The sequence below is a fragment of the Mustelus asterias genome, chromosome 21 (assembly GCF_964213995.1).
Source record: "Mustelus asterias chromosome 21, sMusAst1.hap1.1, whole genome shotgun sequence".
Lineage (NCBI taxonomy): Eukaryota > Metazoa > Chordata > Chondrichthyes > Carcharhiniformes > Triakidae > Mustelus > Mustelus asterias.
In genome coordinates this window covers 30,661,749-30,682,445 of record NC_135821.1, presented here as the reverse complement: position 1 = coordinate 30,682,445, position 20,697 = coordinate 30,661,749, and the positions used below count along the sequence as shown (strand labels likewise).

At 46.2% G+C, this 20,697-nt stretch overlaps 1 protein-coding gene across 1 annotated transcript in view; it reads left to right on the top strand.

The window, feature by feature from the left end:
* The window catches only part of kcnq4 (potassium voltage-gated channel subfamily Q member 4), a 573,223-nt gene extending 552,942 nt beyond the window's left edge, over positions 1 to 20,281 (top strand). The window contains exons 12-14 of the mRNA XM_078237159.1: positions 8,364 to 8,495; positions 11,809 to 11,944; positions 19,208 to 20,281. Coding sequence (XP_078093285.1) covers positions 8,364 to 8,495; positions 11,809 to 11,944; positions 19,208 to 19,420 — 481 coding nt within the window. The 3' untranslated portion in view covers positions 19,421 to 20,281. The remainder of the gene's footprint in view (positions 1 to 8,363; positions 8,496 to 11,808; positions 11,945 to 19,207) is intronic.
* Positions 20,282 to 20,697: the final 416 nt, after the last annotated feature.

Here is a 20,697-nt window from a genome sequence, read left to right as displayed (position 1 = left end):
TGGCCTCCTGTCGCACTTTAGGAATTCTATGGCTCTGTACAGGAAAGAAACAATTGAAAAAAATAAGTATTGCCTGAAAAGAAGTGTAAGGTCCATCAAGACCGAGCTGGATTGCGTGTTCTGTAATGAAGTCTCAGTACGGTGCTAGACAGGATTGTGCTTTCTGTAGAATGGAATTTTGTCTTTGCTGACATGATTTGTGAACACAGTAAGAAGTTTAACAACACCAGGTTAAAGTCCAACAGGTTTATTTGGTAGCAAAAGCCACACAAGCTTTCGGAGCTCTAAGCCCCTTCTTCACTCACCTGAAGAAGGGGCTTAGAGCTCCAAAAGCTTGTGTGGCTTTTGCTACCAAATAAACCTGTTGGACTTTAACCTGGTGTTGTTAAACTTCTTACTGTGTTTACCCCAGTCCAACGCCGGCATCTCCACATCATGATTTGTGAAGTCATTTATAATGTTGTTGGGAGCAGAGAGCTGTCTGCTGCCATGTTTTGCTGTGTTGGCTTTTTCCCAGAACTGTTCTTTTTTCTTGCCTTTTGCCCGTTAGCTGGAACTAGTGTACTGATCATCATTGTCAAAGTCACTTATAAATACTCTGCTTCACACCTGCTTTGTGCTGAGGAAAGTAGGTTAGCACTCAGTCTGTGTTTTGAACAACCCAAACACAAGAGTTGCTGGCAGAGATCGCCATCTCCTGGAGAAAGACACAGGAGCTGGTGGAGCAAGGTTTGCCATTTGTCTGCATGTGCATTCGGGGACATGGCGTGGAATCAAGGATTTCATTTCTGTTCTATTTTTCTGATGGCATTAATTCATTCTGGAAATGCAGCTTACCCAGGTGTTATCAATTCTCTGGCGTCTTATTAAAGTCACATTCTTCATGTGTGAACTTTGGCAAATATACAACTGGCTTTTTTAGAGCAATCTTTGCACAGGACGTCATCTGAGAATAGCCATCACATTGGAACAGGAGGCACATGCTGAGCAGGAGCAAGGTGGGAAATAGGAAACATGGTGGTTTGGAAAGCAGTGCTGGAAGATGGCAATATGTGGAGAGAAGGTAGAGATTCCAGGAGCTTAGTGGCTGAATAGAGGGAAAGCCGGACAAGGGTGTGAAGTCTGGTGTTAGAAGAGAAGTGGGGCAAAGAGGCAATAGTACGTCACCAGAGGAAGCAAATTGGACAAAGGCCAAATGCTGGAGGAGCAGAGGGAACGAGAGATCCCATGTTGGAGCAACATAAGATAAATGAAGGAGGTGGCTATTTTGTTAGGGTCGAGTGATTTGAGGCTGAGGGATTTGCCAACAAGGACTGGAACTTTGAAATCAACACACTGAGGCATTGGGTGACCATTGGATCTCAGAGAGGACTGAAGCATTGGAGTGACAACTCAATGAGTCAAGGTTAGCAGAGGATTGAGGCAGGAATTCCAGCTAGAACGGCGATCACTCACTATCCTTAAAATCCTATCCACAATTTCCAAAACTATATTTTAACTATTTTATTAATCCTAGATACAAACATTAAATAGACACGTCTGTAAATGTCTTAAACAGCTTCAAACTTGTTTCACTTTTACAATTCATGGACAATCAGCAATAGGAGGAAGAAGCATCTTAATTGTTTCTGACAGTGTTTAGCCCAGATTTTACCATAGGCACTTCCCAGTTGGTTGAACTTTGACTCAAGTCCCACCAGGAAAATGCCCTGGCAATGGAACTGTGGTGAACCATCGTTGGTTCCCACCAGGTAGTATTGAGCCAGGGTCTGGCCAGTACTATGAGTCTGTATATATGTTGCTGTTGGGGTTAGGGTTGGGTTGTTCTACATGTTACTGTTGGGGTTAGGGTTGGGCTGTTCTACCTGTATTATAGTTATTATGGTACATCCCAGTCGGGCTCCGCCTCCTGGGAGAGGTATAAAGGTCACTGCTCTGTCTGGGACCCCTCAGTCTGGGATCGTGTATTATATATGGTAGCTCTATTGTAGTAGTCAATAAAAGCCTTTATTTCCTCGAGCATCTCTAGCCTCGTGAGTTATATCGCGCATCAATTTTATTGACTACAATTGAACTCTCGTCGTTGAAAAAAAAACGATACAGAGAGCATGGAGCAAATGCTTAAACCCGAACGTCTTACGCTGGACCCACATGCGGCGGGCGCCTCCAACACCTTCGACCACTGGTTGAAATGTTTTCAGGATTACCTCGAAGCCTCCGCTGCGGTCACCACGGACGACGACAGACTCCAGGTCCTCCACGCGAGGGTAAGTTACGCTGTATATTTAGCGATCCGTGCGGCCACCGACTACAAAGGGGCCCTCGAGCTTCTTAAGAAGCGCTACATTAAACCGCCAAACGAGATGCATGCTCGATATCTCTTAGCCACTCGACGACGGCAGCCCGGCGAAACGACGGAACAGTATGCGTGCGAGCTCCTACAGCTAGCCAGGGGCTGTAACTGCAAAGCAGTGTCGGCAGACCAGAACATGAACGACCTCGCTCGAGATGCTTTTGTGGCGGGAATCGGATCGTCTTATATCCAACTTCGACTGTTGGAGCAAGGTAATCTCGATCTCACTAAGTCTATAGAGCAAGCGGATACGCTAGAAACGGCCTCCAAAAGCCTGGCGATGTATTCCGAAGACCACGTGGAGACAGTGTGGCAGGAGCAGTCACAGATCCCACTTCGTCCAGTGGGTCCGAAAAGCTGCGCGATGGCGTGCCCACCCTCGGGCCTGACGACGACAGCAGCTCCAGGCGGCCCGCGGTGTTACTTCTGTGGAGGAGTGAAGCACACTTGGCAGCGATGTCCCGCTAAAGCGGTGTTGTGCTCCGCCTGCGGCAAGAAGGGGCATTATTCGAAGGTATGTCGATCCAAACTTACTTCCAGGAACAGCAGTGCGGCGTGTGACTCCCCGGAGCCGGGTTCCTCGTCGTCGGCATCATCAAGGGTTTCTTCCACGTGTGAGGCCAGGACGTCACCATTCCAGACGACGGAGTCGCAAAAGACGCGTGACCACCACGGGTCGCTGATTTTGGCGCCATCGCCCACGTGCGACCTATGGGAGCAGCCATTTTGGTCGGCACCGACCGCGAATGACCAGCAGGGGTCGTCATCATCCATCTCAGCTGCCTGCAGTGGCGCTCACGAACCAACGGTGGCGTCGATCATCCTGGACCAGGCAAAGCCTCACAGACTCGACAAGTCCAAACGCACGATTTATTATCTGTTTGACAGCTGGAGCACGGAGAGCTTTATTCACCCAGACGCCGTGAAGCGGTGTGGCCTCCAGATTCAGCCTGTCAAGCAGACAATTTCAATGGCGTCAAGGTCCCGGTCTGTCACCGTGCTAGGGAGTTGCGTGATAAATCTAACGGTGCAGGGCACAGTTTACGAGAGCTTCAAGCTCCTGGTGTTACCGCAGCTTTGCGCGCCAATACTCCTCGGACTAAATTTCATGGTCCACTTGAAGAGTGTAACCCTACAGTACGGTGGGCCACTCCCTCCGCTTTCAGTGGGAGAACTGCAGCCTCCAAATTGTCCAACGCGCTCCACCTGTAGCCTCTCGACGCTTAAGATTACCACACCCTCCCTATTCCAGAATCTCGTGCCAGGCTGCAAGCCCATCGCGACTAAGAGTAGGCGTTACAGCGCTGAGGATCGGATCTTCATTCGATCTGAGGTTCAGCAGCTCCTCAAGGAAGGGATCATACAACCTAGCGCTAGTCCATGGAGAGCGCAGGTCGTGGTGGTCAAGAGTGGGAACAAACCCCGGATGGTCATTGACTATAGTCAGACCATTAATAGATACACGCAGCTGGATGCGTATCCCCTCCCACGCATTTCTGACATGGTCAACCAGATTGCGCAGTACCGGGTGTTCTCCACCATCGACCTAAAGTCTGCCAACCATCAGCTCCCCATTCGCCCAGAGGACCGACAATACACGGCTTTTGAGGCGGATGGTCGCTTGTACCATTTTTTAAGGGTTCCTTTTGGGGTCACCAATGGGGTCTCGGTCTTCCAGCGTGCTATGGACCGAATGGTGGACCATAACGGACTGCGGGCTACCTTCCCGTACCTGGATAACGTCACCATCTGCGGCCATGACCAGCAGGACCACGATACCAACCTCCTTAGATTCCTACGCACTGCATCTCGCCTTAATCTGACCTACAACAGGGAGAAGTGTGTATTTCGCATGCGCTGCCTAGCTATCCTCGGATACGTGGTGGAAAACGGGGTCATTGGCCCTGATCCAGACCGTATGCCTCCCCTCCTCGAACTTCCCCTGCCCACTAGCGCAAAAGCACTGAGAAGATGCTTAGGCTTCTTCTCTTACTACGCACAGTGGGTTCCCAATTACGCGGACAAAGCCCGTCCGCTCATCAAGTCTACCTCTTTTCCCCTAGCACCAGAGGCTCGTTTGGCCTTTGAAAAACTAAAAGCCGACATCGCGAAAGCCACGATGCACGCTATCGATGAGTCCATCCCCTTCCAGGTGGAGAGCGATGCATCTGATTTCGCCCTGGCCGCCACACTTAACCAGGCGGGCAGGCCCGTCGCCTTTTTCTCTCGCACCCTCCAAGGCCCTGAAATTCGACGTTCGGCGGTGGAAAAGGAGGCCCAGGCCATTGTGGAGGCCGTCTGGCTTTGGCGCCATTACTTGGCGGGAAAACGGTTCACCCTGATCACGGACCAGCGGTCCGTGGCGTTCATGTTCAATAACACGTTACGGGGCAAGATCAAGAACGATAAGATCTTGAGGTGGAGAATCGAACTCTCCACCTATAATTGCGACATCATGTATCGTCCAGGGAAACTCAACGAGCCCTCGGATGCCCTGTCGCGTGGAACATGCGCCAGTATGGAGGAGAATCGTTTGCAGGCTCTCCACAATGACCTCTGCCATCCAGGGGTCACTCGGCTCTACCACTTCGTAAAAGCCCGGAATCTACCCTACTCGGTGGAGGATGTCAGGTCCATAACTAGAAGCTGCCGGGTATGCGCGGAATGCAAACCGCACTTTTACCGACCTGACAGGGCACAACTCGTTAAGGCCACTCGTCCCTTCGAAAGACTGAGTGTGGACTTTAAGGGCCCCCTTCCCTCGACAGATCGGAATGTGTACTTCCTCAATATCATTGATGAGTACTCACGATTCCCTTTTGTCATTCCCTGTTCTGATACGTCCGCTGCCACGGTTATCAAGGCATTTCGTGATCTTTTCACCCTGTTCGGGTACCCCTGTTACATCCACAGTGATAGGGGCTCGTCGTTCATGAGCGATGACTTGAGGCAATACCTGCTCTCATACGGGATTGCCTCTAGTAGAACCACGAGCTACAACCCTAGGTGGAACGTGAGAATGCTACAGTCTGGAAGGCTGTCTTACTGGCGTTGAAGTCAAAAAGCCTTCCAGTCTCCCGTTGGCAAGAGGTGCTCCCTGATGCGCTCCACTCCATACGCTCACTCCTGTGTACAGCAACCAACGCTACTCCCCATGAGAGGCTGTTTTCATTCCCTCGGAAGTCTTCCTCTGGGACCTCATTACCGTCTTGGTTGACGTACTCAGGACCTGTCCTCCTGCGGCGACATGTTAGGGCCCGCAAGTCCGACCCTTTGGTTGAACAGGTCCATCTCCTCCACGCCATCCCTCAGTATGCCTATGTGGCATACCCTGACGGGCGAGAGGACACGGTCTCGATTCGAGACCTGGCGCCAGCAGGGGACGTGGAAACCCCTGTCGCTCCCATACCTCCTGTTAGAGACCCCCCAACTATTGTTTCCCCTCCTGACACGGCGTGGGCAGCATCGGGACCATCACTTAACCCTTTTACTCCCGTGTACAGTTTGCCTGAGTCCAGGAGATGGTCGCCACTTCAAGGCGTGTCCGAGCTCAGTGGATTGTCACCACCTCGGGGTCAACCGGCCCGTGAGGCATTGGAAGAGCCGTTGGACACCGCCTTGGGGAGAACGCCACTGTGAGTGCCTACTCCGGTGTCATCGCCGGTGTTGAGGAGGTCACAACGACAGTGCGGTCCCCCTGACCGTCTGAACTTATAGACTGATGACCAATTGTTCTGTGTTTTTTTGTACCCCACCGGCCTTTGTCTTCAAAGGAGGGGTGAATGTGGTGAACCATCGTTGGTTCCCACCAGGTAGTACTGAGCCAGGGTCTGGCCAGTACTATGAGTCTGTATATATGTTACTGTTGGGGTTAGGGTTGGGCTGTTCTACATGTTACTGTTGGGGTTAGGGTTGGGCTGTTCTACCTGTAATATAGTTATTATGGTACATCCCAGTCGGGCTCCGCCTCCTGGGAGAGGTATAAAGGTCACTGCTCTGTCTGGGACCCCTCAGTCTGGGATCGTGTATTATATATTGTAGCTCTATTGTAGTAGTCAATAAAAGCCTTTATTTCCTCGAGCATCTCTAGCCTCGTGAGTTATATCGCGCATCAGGAACTGTGTCAGGGAGCTGTACCAACACAACCCCCTGCTATTTTACTGCCCTCCCCCCACCTCCCAGCCAACACTTGGGGGCCAATAACATTCAACTCAATGTTTTCAGATCAATTACTTTTCATCAGAGGGTTCTGGTGAGGGAGGTCATTGAACTGAAACATTAACTCAGCTTCTCTCTCCCCAGACTCCATCAGACCCTAGTGAACTTTTCAACATCTTCTGAGATCATGTTTGTGGTTGCTGCTAGAATATTGTGTACAGATTTTGGTTCCTCATGACAGGGTGAATGTGAAAGCAATGGGAAAGATACAGTGGAGGTTGACTAGAATATTACAAACGATTGAGATTTGTAAGGTGAGGGATTACAATATGAAGGGAGACTTGAGATATTAGGGTTCTTTCACCATATCTAAGAAGATTTAAACTTGTCCTAATGGAAGTCATCATATTTGTGAAGAGTGTAAGAAGGCATTCCTTTTGCTACATGAAATGGTAATCAGAAAGTACAGATTTAAGATAATAATAAAATAGAGAAAGCTAGACTTTAGAGCAAATTCATTTCACAGAGATTAGAATATGGGATCCTTTCTCACAAAGACCTTTTTTGAAACATGATTGACGAAAAAGTGGAATACTAAATTATACGGAGAGTGGGCAGGATAGTGATGAAGAGACCAAAATAGAGGAAAAACATTCGCACAGGATTGATGGACCAAGTCATCTATTTCTGTACTGGAACATTCTAGTACTCTATCTCTCACCTGATATCCTCCAGACCACTTCCTGCCTTAACTTGTGTTAGGCAGGAACCATCGTTTCAAATAGACCACAGAGTACACTGGGATAGTTAACTAATAATGATTTCCCAGGAGATGTTAAATTCAATAATTTCAGCTTTATCAGTGAACAAATTGCTTTTTCGAGATGACTGATGCACTGGGTGGTTCCAGATCCATAATATGCTCTTGATGTTCTAGTTCGGTAAGCCATTCTCTCACTATTTCTGATGTGATGTGAACATATCAGTTACATTCTTGGCTTGCAATCACGCCACAGCAGCGGTGGGTCACCTGCAGCCCGGGGATCACATGTGTGACACATCCGTGTTCTGAGTGCAACCCACGAGACATTTTGTTGACGGTTGCACCGTGCGCACGATTGCCATATTCTGCTGATTTGCAACTGCGTAGTTTTTTTCCTACTGGTCTGACTGAAGTGATTCGCACGTAAAGCAAGGGCGAGTGCAGTGAGGTGCGTGCTGATTGCTCACAACATTGACTGTGAGAGCCGTGCGCTCCCTCTGTGTCCAAAGTGTAAATATTTATTTTGTTTTTACCATTTGAAGTTGATGAGAGTTCTATTAATATATATAATGATTAAGCATTTTCTGTAACTCGTTATGAAATATTTGGCATGTATTAAATATATTTCATCTTATTCATAGTGAACAGGCCTGATTTCAGTCTCGCAGCCCACATACTAGGCTAGGTTGCCCACCATGTCTACATGGTATTCAACATCAGTCCCTGGCAGCAGTAATTGAGGTTCGCACTCAGTCACATGCTGTTGTCCTGTCACAGACCATTTACTTTCTATGGAAAAACACTTAAATCCACTTCCACAGTGGTTCAGTATTGGTGTGACAGTCTGAACTGGGCAACTCAGTCCAACAGGAAAAGCCAGAAGCTGTGGGAAAAGCAACCAAAGGTGGGAACATGCTGGTATGGAATGCTTATGTTCACAGTATTACCTACAAATGTTCTCCTGCTCTGTCAGCTCGCAATCTTGGTTCTGTAGTTCACATCATAGACTAACCTACAGCCATCAAACAAGATGAAACCCACCCAATACTGAATTTCCCAAATGTGTTTTTACTCTCTTTTTCTCTGCAGGATCCTGAAATTTCTTGTAGCAAAGAGAAAGTTTAAAGAAACCTTGAGACCATACGATGTGAAAGATGTGATAGAGCAATACTCTGCTGGACACCTGGACATGCTGGGTCGAATCAAGAGCCTCCAGTCACGGTATGTCTGCTCTTAGCTGAGCCGATGGATCTGGTGCCATAGCAAGTCAAGCAATATCCATTCTGCTAATGGTGAATCAGTGAATGTGTGAAAATAATTAATATCATTGAATAGTAACAACACAGATGGAACTATTCAGCCCATTGCTAACTCTCTGCAACAGCAATTCAGCTGCAGCCACTCCGTGACTTTTCTCTGTTGCCTTTCCTTTCTCTTCCCGTGTTTATCTGATTCCCTTTTGACACTCTCATACAGTGCATTCCAGATCCTAACCACTCACTGTGTGAATCTGTCTCCACCACACTCTCAGACAGTGCATTCCAGATCCTAACCACTCACTGTGTGAATCTGTCTCCACCACACTCTCAGACAGTGCATTCCAGATCCTAACCACTCACTGTGTGAATCTGTCTCCACCACACACTCAGACAGTGCATTCCAGACTCTAACCACTCGCTGTGTGAATCTGTCTCCACCACACTCTCAGACAGTGCATTCCAGATCCTAACCACTCACTGTGTGAATCTGTCTCCACCACACACTCAGACAGTGCATTCCAGATCCTAACCACTCGCTGTGTGAATCTGTCTCCACCACACACTCAGACAGTGCATTCCAGACCCTAACCACTCGCTGTGTGAAGAGGCATCATGTCATCGTCAGTTCTTTTGTCATTAATCTTAAATCAGTTTAGAATCATAGAATCCCTACAGTGCAGAAAGAGGCCATTCGGCCCATCGAGTCTGCACCGACCACAATCCCACCCAGGCCCTACCCCCATATCCCTACATATTTTACCCACTAATCCTTCTAACCTACGCATCTCAGGACACTAAGGGGCAATTTATAGCACAGCCAATCAACCTAACCCGCACATCTTTGGACTGTGGGAGGAAACCGGAGCACCCGGAGGAAACCCACGCAGACACGAGGAGAATGTGCAAACTCCACACAGACAGTGACCCAAGTCGGGAATCGAACCCAGGTCCCTGGAGCTGTGAAGCAGCAGTGCTAACCACTGGGCTACCGTGCCGCGTTTACTCTCACTCTTGGCCCTTCTGCCAGTTTCTCTGTATCTTCTGGTCCAGACTCCTCAAGATTTTGAACACCTCTATCAAATCTCCTCTGAACCTTCTCTTCCCCAAGGAGAACAACCCCAACTTCTCCAAACTATTTACATAACTCAATTCCCTCAATCCCTGGAACCATTCTTTTTCTGCACCTTCCTAAAACGTGGCGTCCAGAACTGGACACAATACAGAGGCTGAGGTTGAAGCTGAAGAAATGTTTAATGAAGGTTTACCATATCGTCCTTGCTTTGGTACTTTTTGCCTCTGTTTCAAAGTCCAAACTCCTGTATGACTTTTTAAATCACTTTTTTAACCTGCCCTGTAATGTTTACTATACTTCCAAATGTTGTGTCATCCGTAGATTTTGAAATTGTATCCTGTATGGCCAACTGTAGGTCATTAAGATGTATCAAGAAAAGCAATGACCTCGTGCTGAGTCCCAGGGAACCCCACACTCCTTCCCCCAGTCCAAAGTCTATGTTGGTCTTCTTTGATTGATCTACATTTGTCTGTGTGACTAGGTAGTTATTTCTAAAAGCTTTCCCACCATTCAGCTGTTGAACACAGGCCTGAAAAGACCATAGGCTCTGGTAGACTTGGTCAAATGGGCTTGAAAGATCGCCCATGGCCAACATTGGAGCGATCAGACACATCTGGAGAGGCCATAAAGGTAGAACAGTCTTTAAAGAGTGCGTGGAGGAAAAGTCCAATTATGAAGGAGACTGATCATTGACTGGTTTGCTTAGGACAGCTAGGAAGAAACACTCCTGCTCTTGTTGACCCATAACCAATGCTGGAAAGGCACATACCTCTGAGAACCAGCCTTCTCCATGCCCCTTCAGTTGCAGGCTTTTGTCCAGGCCTGCTAAACCAGGCCAGGCAGTATTAAAACTGAAAAATGGGTTGCATTTAGCGTATCTTCAAATTCTATAAAGAGGGATCAACCTCTGCAAATTGCTGAATTTTAACAAGCTATCTTCTTCACTAACCCACCCAACTACTGTCATGTGACCTCCCCTCCCTCCCACCATTAAAATTAACCCCTGGACAGTCCCAGTTAGTGTGGGATGTTTCACTGGCCGGTCCTAGTTACAGTATCGACCCCAAACAGAAACTACTCAGGGGGGTTTTGACGTTCACTCTGTAAACTAAACCACTAGGTTTGCAGAATTATCTGTACAAAACTGCTAGATTTCTGGTATTTATGCCACACAAAGAAATGGTGAGCAACTAAAGCAAATGTCAAATGAGACACGATTACTGCTAACTGACGTGGCTGTGGGAAGAATGAAAATTAAGAATTAATACATTTCAAAAGGCCATCAGTCCTATTGCTTCATGTCTGTAAACCATCAACTTCAATGCCCTTCCCTGTTAACCTACTCTAGAATTCAGTTGTCCTTTGGACAAAAACTTCTCTAGCTTCCCTTCTTTTCATGAGAAGCTAATTTTTATTTTGTACATCTTGGAATTTGAGCTGCTCCCAACAGAGAGCCGTTAATAAGAACCAGCTCTGTTAGTCACCTTCATCATTTCCACAATCTTGAATTTGGTCACCCAATCTCCGGTACTTTAAAGAAAGGAAGCCTAGGTTCCAAACACATCGAATTGCAGAGCCTGCTCTAATGTTCTCCAATATTTCTGCACTCTTCTTATTCTGGCCTCTTGTGGGCGGCATGGTGGCACAGTGTTAGCACTGCTGCCTCACAGCGCCAGGGTCCCGGTTTGATTCCCAGCTCGGGTCACTGTCTGTGTGGAATCTGCAGGTTCTCCCCGTGTCTGCGTGGGTTTCCTCCGGGTGCTCCAGTTTCCTCCCACAGTCTGAAAGATGTGCTGGTTAGGTGCATTGACCCGAACAGGCGCCAGAGTATGGCGACGAAGGGAATTTCACAGTAACTTCATTGCAGTGTTAATGTAAACCTTACTTGTGACGAATAAATTAACTTTAACTTTCCCAATTTTTATCATTCCAAGATTGGTGGCCATGTCTTCAGCATGTTATTCAGCACACAGCTGGCAACCCACAAGAACATTGCCTGTATTTTCTGACCAATAATGTCAATAAATGGAGAATGGTGTCCTCAGCACGCTGTAATTTTCTATGAACTGCCAGGCCCAGCAACGGCGTTTCATTTTTTCAACCTGCCCTGTTTTTAAAAAAAATCTTTTGTGTAAAAGGCAGGAACACGGGACACAACATAACTGTTGGTTTTTGTTGACTTTGATGTTTTCCTTGTCCATAGAGTCGACCAAATCATTGGGAAAGGTCAGGTGTCGACAGACAAAAAGTTGCGTGAGAAAGGAGAGAAAGTCCCACCAGAACTGGAACCCTTTGATGAGATGAGCATGATGGGACGAGTAATAAAAGTGGAGAAACAGGTAATTTCCCTTGAGGAAGGAGCATAGGCTTCAGCTCCCGGTCTCCATGATAGTCTACTTGAAGCCTACACAGGAATCTGTGGAGCAGGCATCCATCATGGTAATGCAAATCAGATTGGCAGCTTTCTTCAGCCAGAAGTGCTGAGTGGATGATCCATCTCGGCCTCCTCCAGAAGTCCCAGCATCACAGTTGCCAGCGTTCAGCAGATTCAGTTCACTCCACGTGATATAAAGAAATGGTTGAAGGCACTGGATACTGAAAAGGACCTGACACTATTCCAGCAATAGTTCTGAAGACTTGTGCTCCAGAACTCGCTGCATCCCTAGCCAAACTATTCCAGTGCAGTTACAACACTGGCATCTACCAGGCAATGTGGAAAATTCCCCAGGTATGTTCTTTACACAAAAAACAGAACAAATTCAACCCGGCCAATTATCACACCCTGTCAGTCTTTTCTCGATTATCTGTAAATGATGGAAGGGGTCATCAACAGCATTATTAAGCAGCACTTTCTTAGCAATAACCTACTCATTGATGCTTAGTTTGTGTTCCACCAGGGCCACTTAGGTCCTGACCTCATTACAGCCTTGGTTCAAACATGGACAAAAGAGCTGAATTCCAGAGGTGAGGTGAGAGTGACCCCCCGAGACATCAAGGTAGCATTTGACTGATTGTGGCATCAAAGAGCCCTAGCTAAACTGGAGTCTGTGGGAATCTGGGGGGAAACTCTCTGCCGGTTGGAAGCACAATGGAAGATGGCTGTGGTGGTTGGAGGTCAATCATCTCAATTCCAAGACATTTCTGCGGGAGTTCCTCAGGGGAGTGTCCAAGACCAAACCATCTTCAGCTGCTTCATCAATGACCTTCCTTCCACCATAAGGTCAAAAGTCGGGATGTTTGCTGATGACTACACAATGTTCAGCACCAAGCTCAACACTCCGGATACTGAAGTAATCCATGTCCAAATGCAGCTAGACTTGGACTTGGGCTGACAAGTGGCAAATAACATTAATGCCACACAAGTGCTAAGCAATGACCAGCTCCAACAAGAGAGGATCTATCCATCAGCCTTTGACATTCAGTGGCATTACCATCACTGAATCCCCCAGTATCAACATCCTGGGGGTTACCATTGACCAGAAACTGAACTGGACTAGCAATATAAATATTGTGCTTACAACAGCAGGAATCCTGCAACGAGTAACTCACTTCCTGACTTCCCAAAGCCTGTCCACTGTCTACTAAGGCACAAGTCAGGAGTGTGATGGAATACTCTCCACTTGCCTGGATGGGTGAAGCTCCAACAGCACTCAAGAAGCTCAACACCATCCAGGACGAAGCAGCCCGCTTGATTGCTACCCCTTCCACAAACATTCACCCCTCCACCACCGATGCACAGTGGCAGCAGTGAGTACCATCTACAAGATGCACTGCAGCAACTCACCAAGGCTTCTTTGGGCAGCATCTTCCAAACACACGATCTCTGCTATCTAGAAGGACAAGAGCAGCAGATACCTGGAAGTTCCCCTCCAAGTCACTCACCATCCTGACTTGGAAATATATCACCATTCCTTCACTGTTGCTGGGTCAAAATCCTGGAACTCACTCCCTCACAGCACTGTGGGTGTACCTACACCACATGGACTGCAGCGGTTAAAGAAGGCAACTACGCATGGGCAATAAATGCTGGCCTAGCCAGTGACACCCACAGCCCGTAAATGAATTTTAAAAAACAAATAAAAAGATCTCAAGAATACAGAGTTTCAAATGCAATAAGAACATAAGAACATAAGAAATAGGAGCAGGAGTAGGCCATCTAGCCCCTCGAGCCTGCCCCGCCATTCAATAAGATCATGGCTGATCTGACGTGGATCAGTACCACTTACCCGCCTGATCCCCATAACCCTTAATTCCCTTACCGATCAGGAATCCATCCATCCGCGCTTTAAACATATTCAGCGAGGTAGCCTCCACCACCTCAGTGGGCAGAGAATTCCAGAGATTCACCACCCTCTGGGAGAAGAAGTTCCTCCTCAACTCTGTCACTTCCACACATGCATCTAATTATAAGGATTCCAATATGTTGGGTTATAAAAGGAAGAAGAAAGGGATGAAGCCTTTGATTAATTGCCTAAACAAGGGATTCAATCGGCCCAGTGGTGCCACCCTTGCCACTGGTAGAATTCTGGTGGAGGCAGGGATGGCACCACCAGATGGCATTGCAGCAACTCACTAAGGCTGCTTCGGCACCTTCCAAACCCACAAAATCTACCATCTAGAAGGACAAGGGCAGCAAACACATGGGAACACCGCCACCTGGAAGTTCCTCTCCAAGCCACTCACCATCCTGACTTGAAAATATATCACTGTTCCTTCAATGTCACTGGAGAATCTAACGTTTATTTGCAAGGTGCTGGTTGCCATCTGCTGAGAGGATGGGTGCAGTACCATTGCTTTGGGCCCATAGATAGACCTTCATTGAGAGCATGTAGTTATGCTTTGTGGCAGCTTCCTGAGTCTTGTTCTCCCATCATCAGTTCTTCATCTCTCTTAGTTTATCCTGCAGTATCTATTTTATTTGATGGTATCTGACTTTTGTTGCTGTTGGCTTAGTTAGATCATGGTCATTCTTGTGGAACCAATCTTGGTGCTTCTGTTTGATGAATTCAAAGACCTCCAATACCATGATATGTTTGACTTCACTTAACTTCTTCCAAGAATTGTCAATACCTGTGTTATCTTCTGGAACAGTGAGAAACTCAACAGTTAAGTTTTGTTCCAGTTCCTGTTTCTTGGCTGAATCTTTTAGGATAGTTACATCAGGCTTCCTTTGCTGTTTCATTCAGTTCTGCTCCTGATCAGCCAGTAGCCTGAGCAGCACTCACACCTCTAAGGAACACTCTTGAGATTTCTCCAGGGAGTCCAACATGTGCCAGTGTTCAGATTGTGACAGGATTGTCACCCACTGTACAGACTTGCTCAGCCCACAATCATGGTTTGACTTTTGTGCTGGACGAGGAATGATCAATGCGATCTTAAGTTTAAGTTTATTTATTATTGTCACAAGTAGGCTTACATTAACACTGCAATGAAATTACTGTAAAAATCCCCTAATCGCCACACTCGGGTACACTGAGGGAGAATTTAGCACGGCCAATGCACCTAACCAGCACATTTTTCAGACTGTGGGAGGAAACAGGAGCACCTGGAGAAAACCCACACTGACACAGGGAGAATGTGCAGAATCCACACAGAGTGACCCAAGCTGGGAATCGAACCCGGGTCCCTGGTGTTGTGAGGCAGCAGTGCTAACCACTGTACCACCGTGCCATGGGGGATCTTTGTTCCCATCAACTTCAAGAAATGTCTCTCAAACAGAAGAAGAACCTCAACAAACTGTTTATTGACCTGGCCAAGGCCTTCATTGTAAGCATGGTGTTGTACAAATATGATGTGGAGATGCTGGCGTTGGACTGGGGTAAGCACAGTACGAAGTCTCACAACTGCTGAACCTCGACAATCACCAGGCAGGAGTGTTCTCTTCCAGTCGGGGAACACTTTAGCAGTCACGGGCATTCAGCCTCTGATCTTCGGGTAAGCGTTCTCCAAGGCAGCCTTCACGACACACGACAGCGCAGAATCGCTGAGCAGAGACTGATAGCCAAGTTCCGCACACATGAGGACGGCCTCAACCGGGATCTTGGGTTCATGTCACACTATCTGTAACGCTCACTACTTGCCTGGGCTTGCAAAATCTCACTAACTGTCCTGGCTGGAGACAATACACATCTCTTTAACCTGTGCTTAACCCTCTCTCCACTCACATTGCCTGCATCTGTAAAGACTTGATCACCTGTAAAGACTCGCATTCCAACCATTATCTTATAAATTGAGTTAGTGTCTGTAAATGCCCTGTTTGTGAACACAACTCCTCACTCACCTGAAGAAGGAGCGAGACTCTGAAAGCTTGTGCTACCAAATAAACCTGTTGGACTTTAAACTGGTGTTGTGAGACTTCTTATTGTACAAATATGACAGCCCTGAAAGGATGAACAGGGTCACCCGCGCATTTCAAGCTGATGCGATGGCTAGCATGATGCAGAATGATACTTTATCAGATGCCTTTCCAGTCACTAAAGGCATCAAACAGGCTGCTAAATGACTCCTGTTTATATTTGTCATTTACTTATCAGCCTTGTATGGACTTAAACATCTCAACATAGGAGTATCTATTCAGTTCAGGATGGATAGTAACCTCTTCAGTCTGCAAAAGTTCAAAACACGCACAAAGATCAAAGAACAGCTACCAAGTGAGCTCTTGTTTGCTGAAGACCTCGCTCTCATAGTACACACTTCCAGCTACTTGTCTGCTTTAGCCAAGCATCAGAACACTTTGTCCTTGCAATAAGCCTGAAAAAGGCAGATTTTATACCATCCTGCCCCTGGTCATAAACTTGAAGACCCCGTAGTCATAGTCAAAGATATATCCCTCAACTCAGTTCAGAAATTCTGCTTTGTTAGAAGTATTCTAATTGGTAGAGGCATTGCCATGGACTGGAGTTGGGCTAGGGTTCGCTCGTGTATGGTGCACAGAGACAGCCATTTAAATCAGCAGCTGTCTCCAGTGAAGTGGGATTTTGGTAGGCCAGCAGTGTGAAACCCAGAGCGTGCAGATTGGACAGAAGTTCAACACTGAGTCCCCATGCCAACCAATTAGCAGCCTTTCTTTATACGGTTTAAAGTTGTTTTTTCCCTGACATTGGTATTCTTGCAAGGGAAAAGCTTTGACAACATTTTCAGCAATACTCAAGTACTGTACTACTAAATGGCTAAATGTTGAAAGTAAACGTGTTTGTGTATAAGCGTTGCATACTTATTGGAAATGTCAAAGGATACTTGGTGAGTTTACATGGAGAGGGTAAGAGCAAAGGATGGAGAGTGGAGGGCATGGGTCTGCAAGAGTAGGCACCAAGTTAGCATAAGGATTGTATATAGTTCCATTGGGTTGTGGAGTGCATGGAAAGTTTAAGGGACCATTAGGTAGAGGGGCATAAGTTTTCTTAGGGAGTATGCGGGGCCATGGGGGGGTGGATTGCCATGGTTGGGGCATGAGGAGTGTATGGGGGGGTGGTGCGGGTGGGGGGAGTTGAGAGTGGATGAGGAATGAGGGCTGGAGGGTTGTTTATTATTTTAATTTAATATTTTTAAAATTTAATTTCTCCCATCTCTGTGCAACCAACCCAGTAATGGAAATCTGGGTCAGAGTTAAAATTTTGAGCACTCTTCTTCAGAACTGATGAGGAGTAGGAATGTGAGGGCTTTTATGCTGTTCCGAAAGGGAAAGGGGCAGGTAGGCATGGGATCCTGCAGCATAGGATGTCCTCAGATCCAAAGGTGTTTTGAAAACCAATCTTGGAGTCTGTTGTGCCCACTACTTGGAAAAGATAAACACTGGACAGGTCCATAGGAAGAAATCTCTGCCATCAAGCTATCTCAACATTCAAGGAGAACAGAGTGAGGTTCCTGCAGGACAAGGGAGCACACTGAAAAGCCAGTGTCTTCACTCACCCCTCCAACAGTGACATCATATGAAGTGGAAATGGTCGAGAGTTTCAAGTTTCTAGGCGTCCAGATCACCAACAACCTGTCCTGGTCCATCCACGCCGATGCTATAGTTAAGAAAGCCCACCAACGCCTCTACTTTCTCAGATGACTAAGGAAATTTGGCATGTCAGCTATGACTCTCACCAACTTTTACAGATGCACCACAGAAAGCATCTTTCTGGATGTATCATAGCTTGGTATGGCTCCTGCTCTGTCCAAGACTGCAAGAAACTACAAAGGGTCATGAACAAAGCCCAGTTCATCAAGTAAACCAGCCTCCCATCCATTGACTCCGTCTACACTTCCCGCTGCCTGGGGCAGCACGGTGGCACAGTGGGTTAGCACTACTACCTCACAGCGCCAGGGATCCGGGTTCGATTCCTGGCTTGGGTCACTGTCTGTGTGGAGTTTGCATGTTCTCCCCGTGTCTGCGTGGGTTTCCTCCCACAGTCTGAAAGACATGCTGGTTAGGCACAGTGACCCGAGCAGGTGCCGGAGTGTGGCGACTAGGGGAATTTCATAGTAACTTCATTGCAGTGTTAATGTACTTGTGACTAATAAATAAACTTTACTTACTTTTACTTTACTTTAAAAGCAGCCAATATAATCAAGGACCCACGCACCCTGTACATTCTCTCTTCCATCTTCTTCTGCCAGGAAAAAGATACAAAAGTCTGAGGTCACTTAGCAACTGACTCAAGAACAGCTTCTTCCCTGCTGCTGCCAGACTTTTGAATGGACCTACCTTGCATTAAGTTGATCTTTCTCCACACCCTAGCTATGACTGTAACACTACATTCTGCATTCTTGTTTCCTTCTCTATGAACGGTATACTTTGTCTGTATAGTGCGCAAGAAACAATACTTTTCACTGTATGTTAATTCATGCGACAATAATAAATCAAATCAAATTAAATATGCAACATTTGCAATTAGAGCTACAAATTAATATTTGGTTTAAAATCACAAATATGGCGACACCAAGGCAGCGAACAACTGAACATTCTCCTCACTGAACATCCATCCACCAAAGCAACAGTAGACCATCAATAATACCGCGTCTTCAACGGTGAAATTAGATGAAATATTAAATAAACGAGTATAGTATTCCCTGGAATTTAAAAAGGTAAAATGAGCTTTAATCAAACTTTTCAAGATATTAAGTGGGGTTGAGTGGACAGCTGAAGGAAAGCTATTTCCACTGGTTGGGGGTCTAGGGAAAGGGACATAGTCGAAAAATTAAAACCAGATCTTTCGGAGTAAAGTTTGGAAACATTTCTGCAGACAAAGCATATTAGAAGATTGGAATTATCTTCCACAAACGGCAGTTGACACTAAATTTGAGATTGATGAAGCAAAGATCGATGGAACTTGGTCACAGATCAGCCTTATTCTCAGTGAAAAGTGGATCAGCTCAAGGGGATTCTCGGATAATTTCTGCTGTTATTTTCCTTGTATCTCCCTCACAAAAAGATGACAAAGATGTAATTAGAGATCACTACATCACCAATCACACCACCGACTGCATCTCCATTTTGACACTTGACCACACTTTATTATAACTTGAATACCATGGACGTTGATATTCTTATTTTAGTGTATCCTAGTTTCATTCCGTCTCTGATTATTTATACCATGTCTTTTCTCTGTATATTCCAGGTGCAGTCCATAGAACAAAAGCTGGACATGTTGTTGATGATCTACAGCCAAAGTTTAAGCAAAGGTTCAGTGACAGCATTGACTCTGGCTGCAATGAACATTCCTCTCATTGACCAGGACCTGACCTCTGACTATCATAGTCCAGTGGACACTACAGATATCTCTATGTCTACCCAGACGTTGAACATATCTGCCTCTACAAATCTAGAGTAAGGTGATTAGAAGGTCCAGGTGACCTAGGCTGAACTGTAACCTGACTGAATGTAGTTATGTGAATTGACACGAACAGATCGAAGAAGACATTTAAAAACCATCATGATTGTTTTTCATTTTAATTTAATTATGTCTTTTCTGTACCAATGATCAACTTTTGAAGAACAGATCTCAACACTTCAAGGGATATCTTCTGTGGCCTCGAGGACCATCACTAGCCCAAAATGAGAATAAAGTTGGAAGATGTCTCCTGTAATTCCAAAACTGCAGACAACGCATTTCATCAGTATGGCCTGTGAATGTTTTTACAGAAGGCTTGTAGCTATTTTCCAACCCCAACCTCAATAGTGCATCTGCACAAAGGGGCAATCCATCATAAAAGATTGGCCAAGAAAGCGAATAGGATTTCCAGATTAAGGAGGAATTCCTATTTTCTACATTCCAACAAAATGGTTTATCGTATTCGAGGTGTGTCTGAGATTCCTGATTTTTGCTTCACTTTCTGTAACAAAGGAATCATGTGAAAGGTCAGGCTGAACACAGTATAGCATCATATCAGTAGAAGCTGGATTGCAGACAGATTTCAATCTTATTCTCAGGGTTCTGGCCAAGGTCAATATTCTGTTAGAGTGTGACCATTTATCTGTGGTCATCAGTATATTAATGATCTTCCTGGATAGCATTAGAGACATCTTTCTCTGATGCAAGGCAGGATGTTCAAGAAGGACCTCGGTTAGCTGGGAAAATGCTAAAGATTCTTGAGGAATTGTTGAATGAAATCCTGTTTTGGGAAGGGGCTTATTGGAAGGTTGGAGATATAAAGATGGGAATGCTCTGATGCATTCTGGCTGTGATTTGTTCTACTGCTGTGTGTCTCAGCCTGTGATTGTCTCCCCATCAAAATGAAGGACTGTAAAATGAATTGCTGTCAAACACAAACGCACAAAACCCAAGTGCAATCTTTACGTAAGAGCAGGATAACATTTCCCAGTGGAGTGTGAATGCAAGAGAAATCTAACCTAGTCCTATGGCTCATGTTAAATGAAAAATAAGGACCCCAGTGACTGTATTAGCAATGCAGTATTTGCGAGCCATCATTGCCAGCCCCCTGTCAAACTGTTACCCGGTGTATGACTCAGATATCAGCTATAATCTCACCCACAGATGAAAAGGTAGATAACTAGAAACCCAAGTTAAATATTGAAGCTGTACAATGGTGACAGCCCATTCTCATGGGCAGTGCTAGCCTTCAAATATCACATACAAGCTTGCCTCAC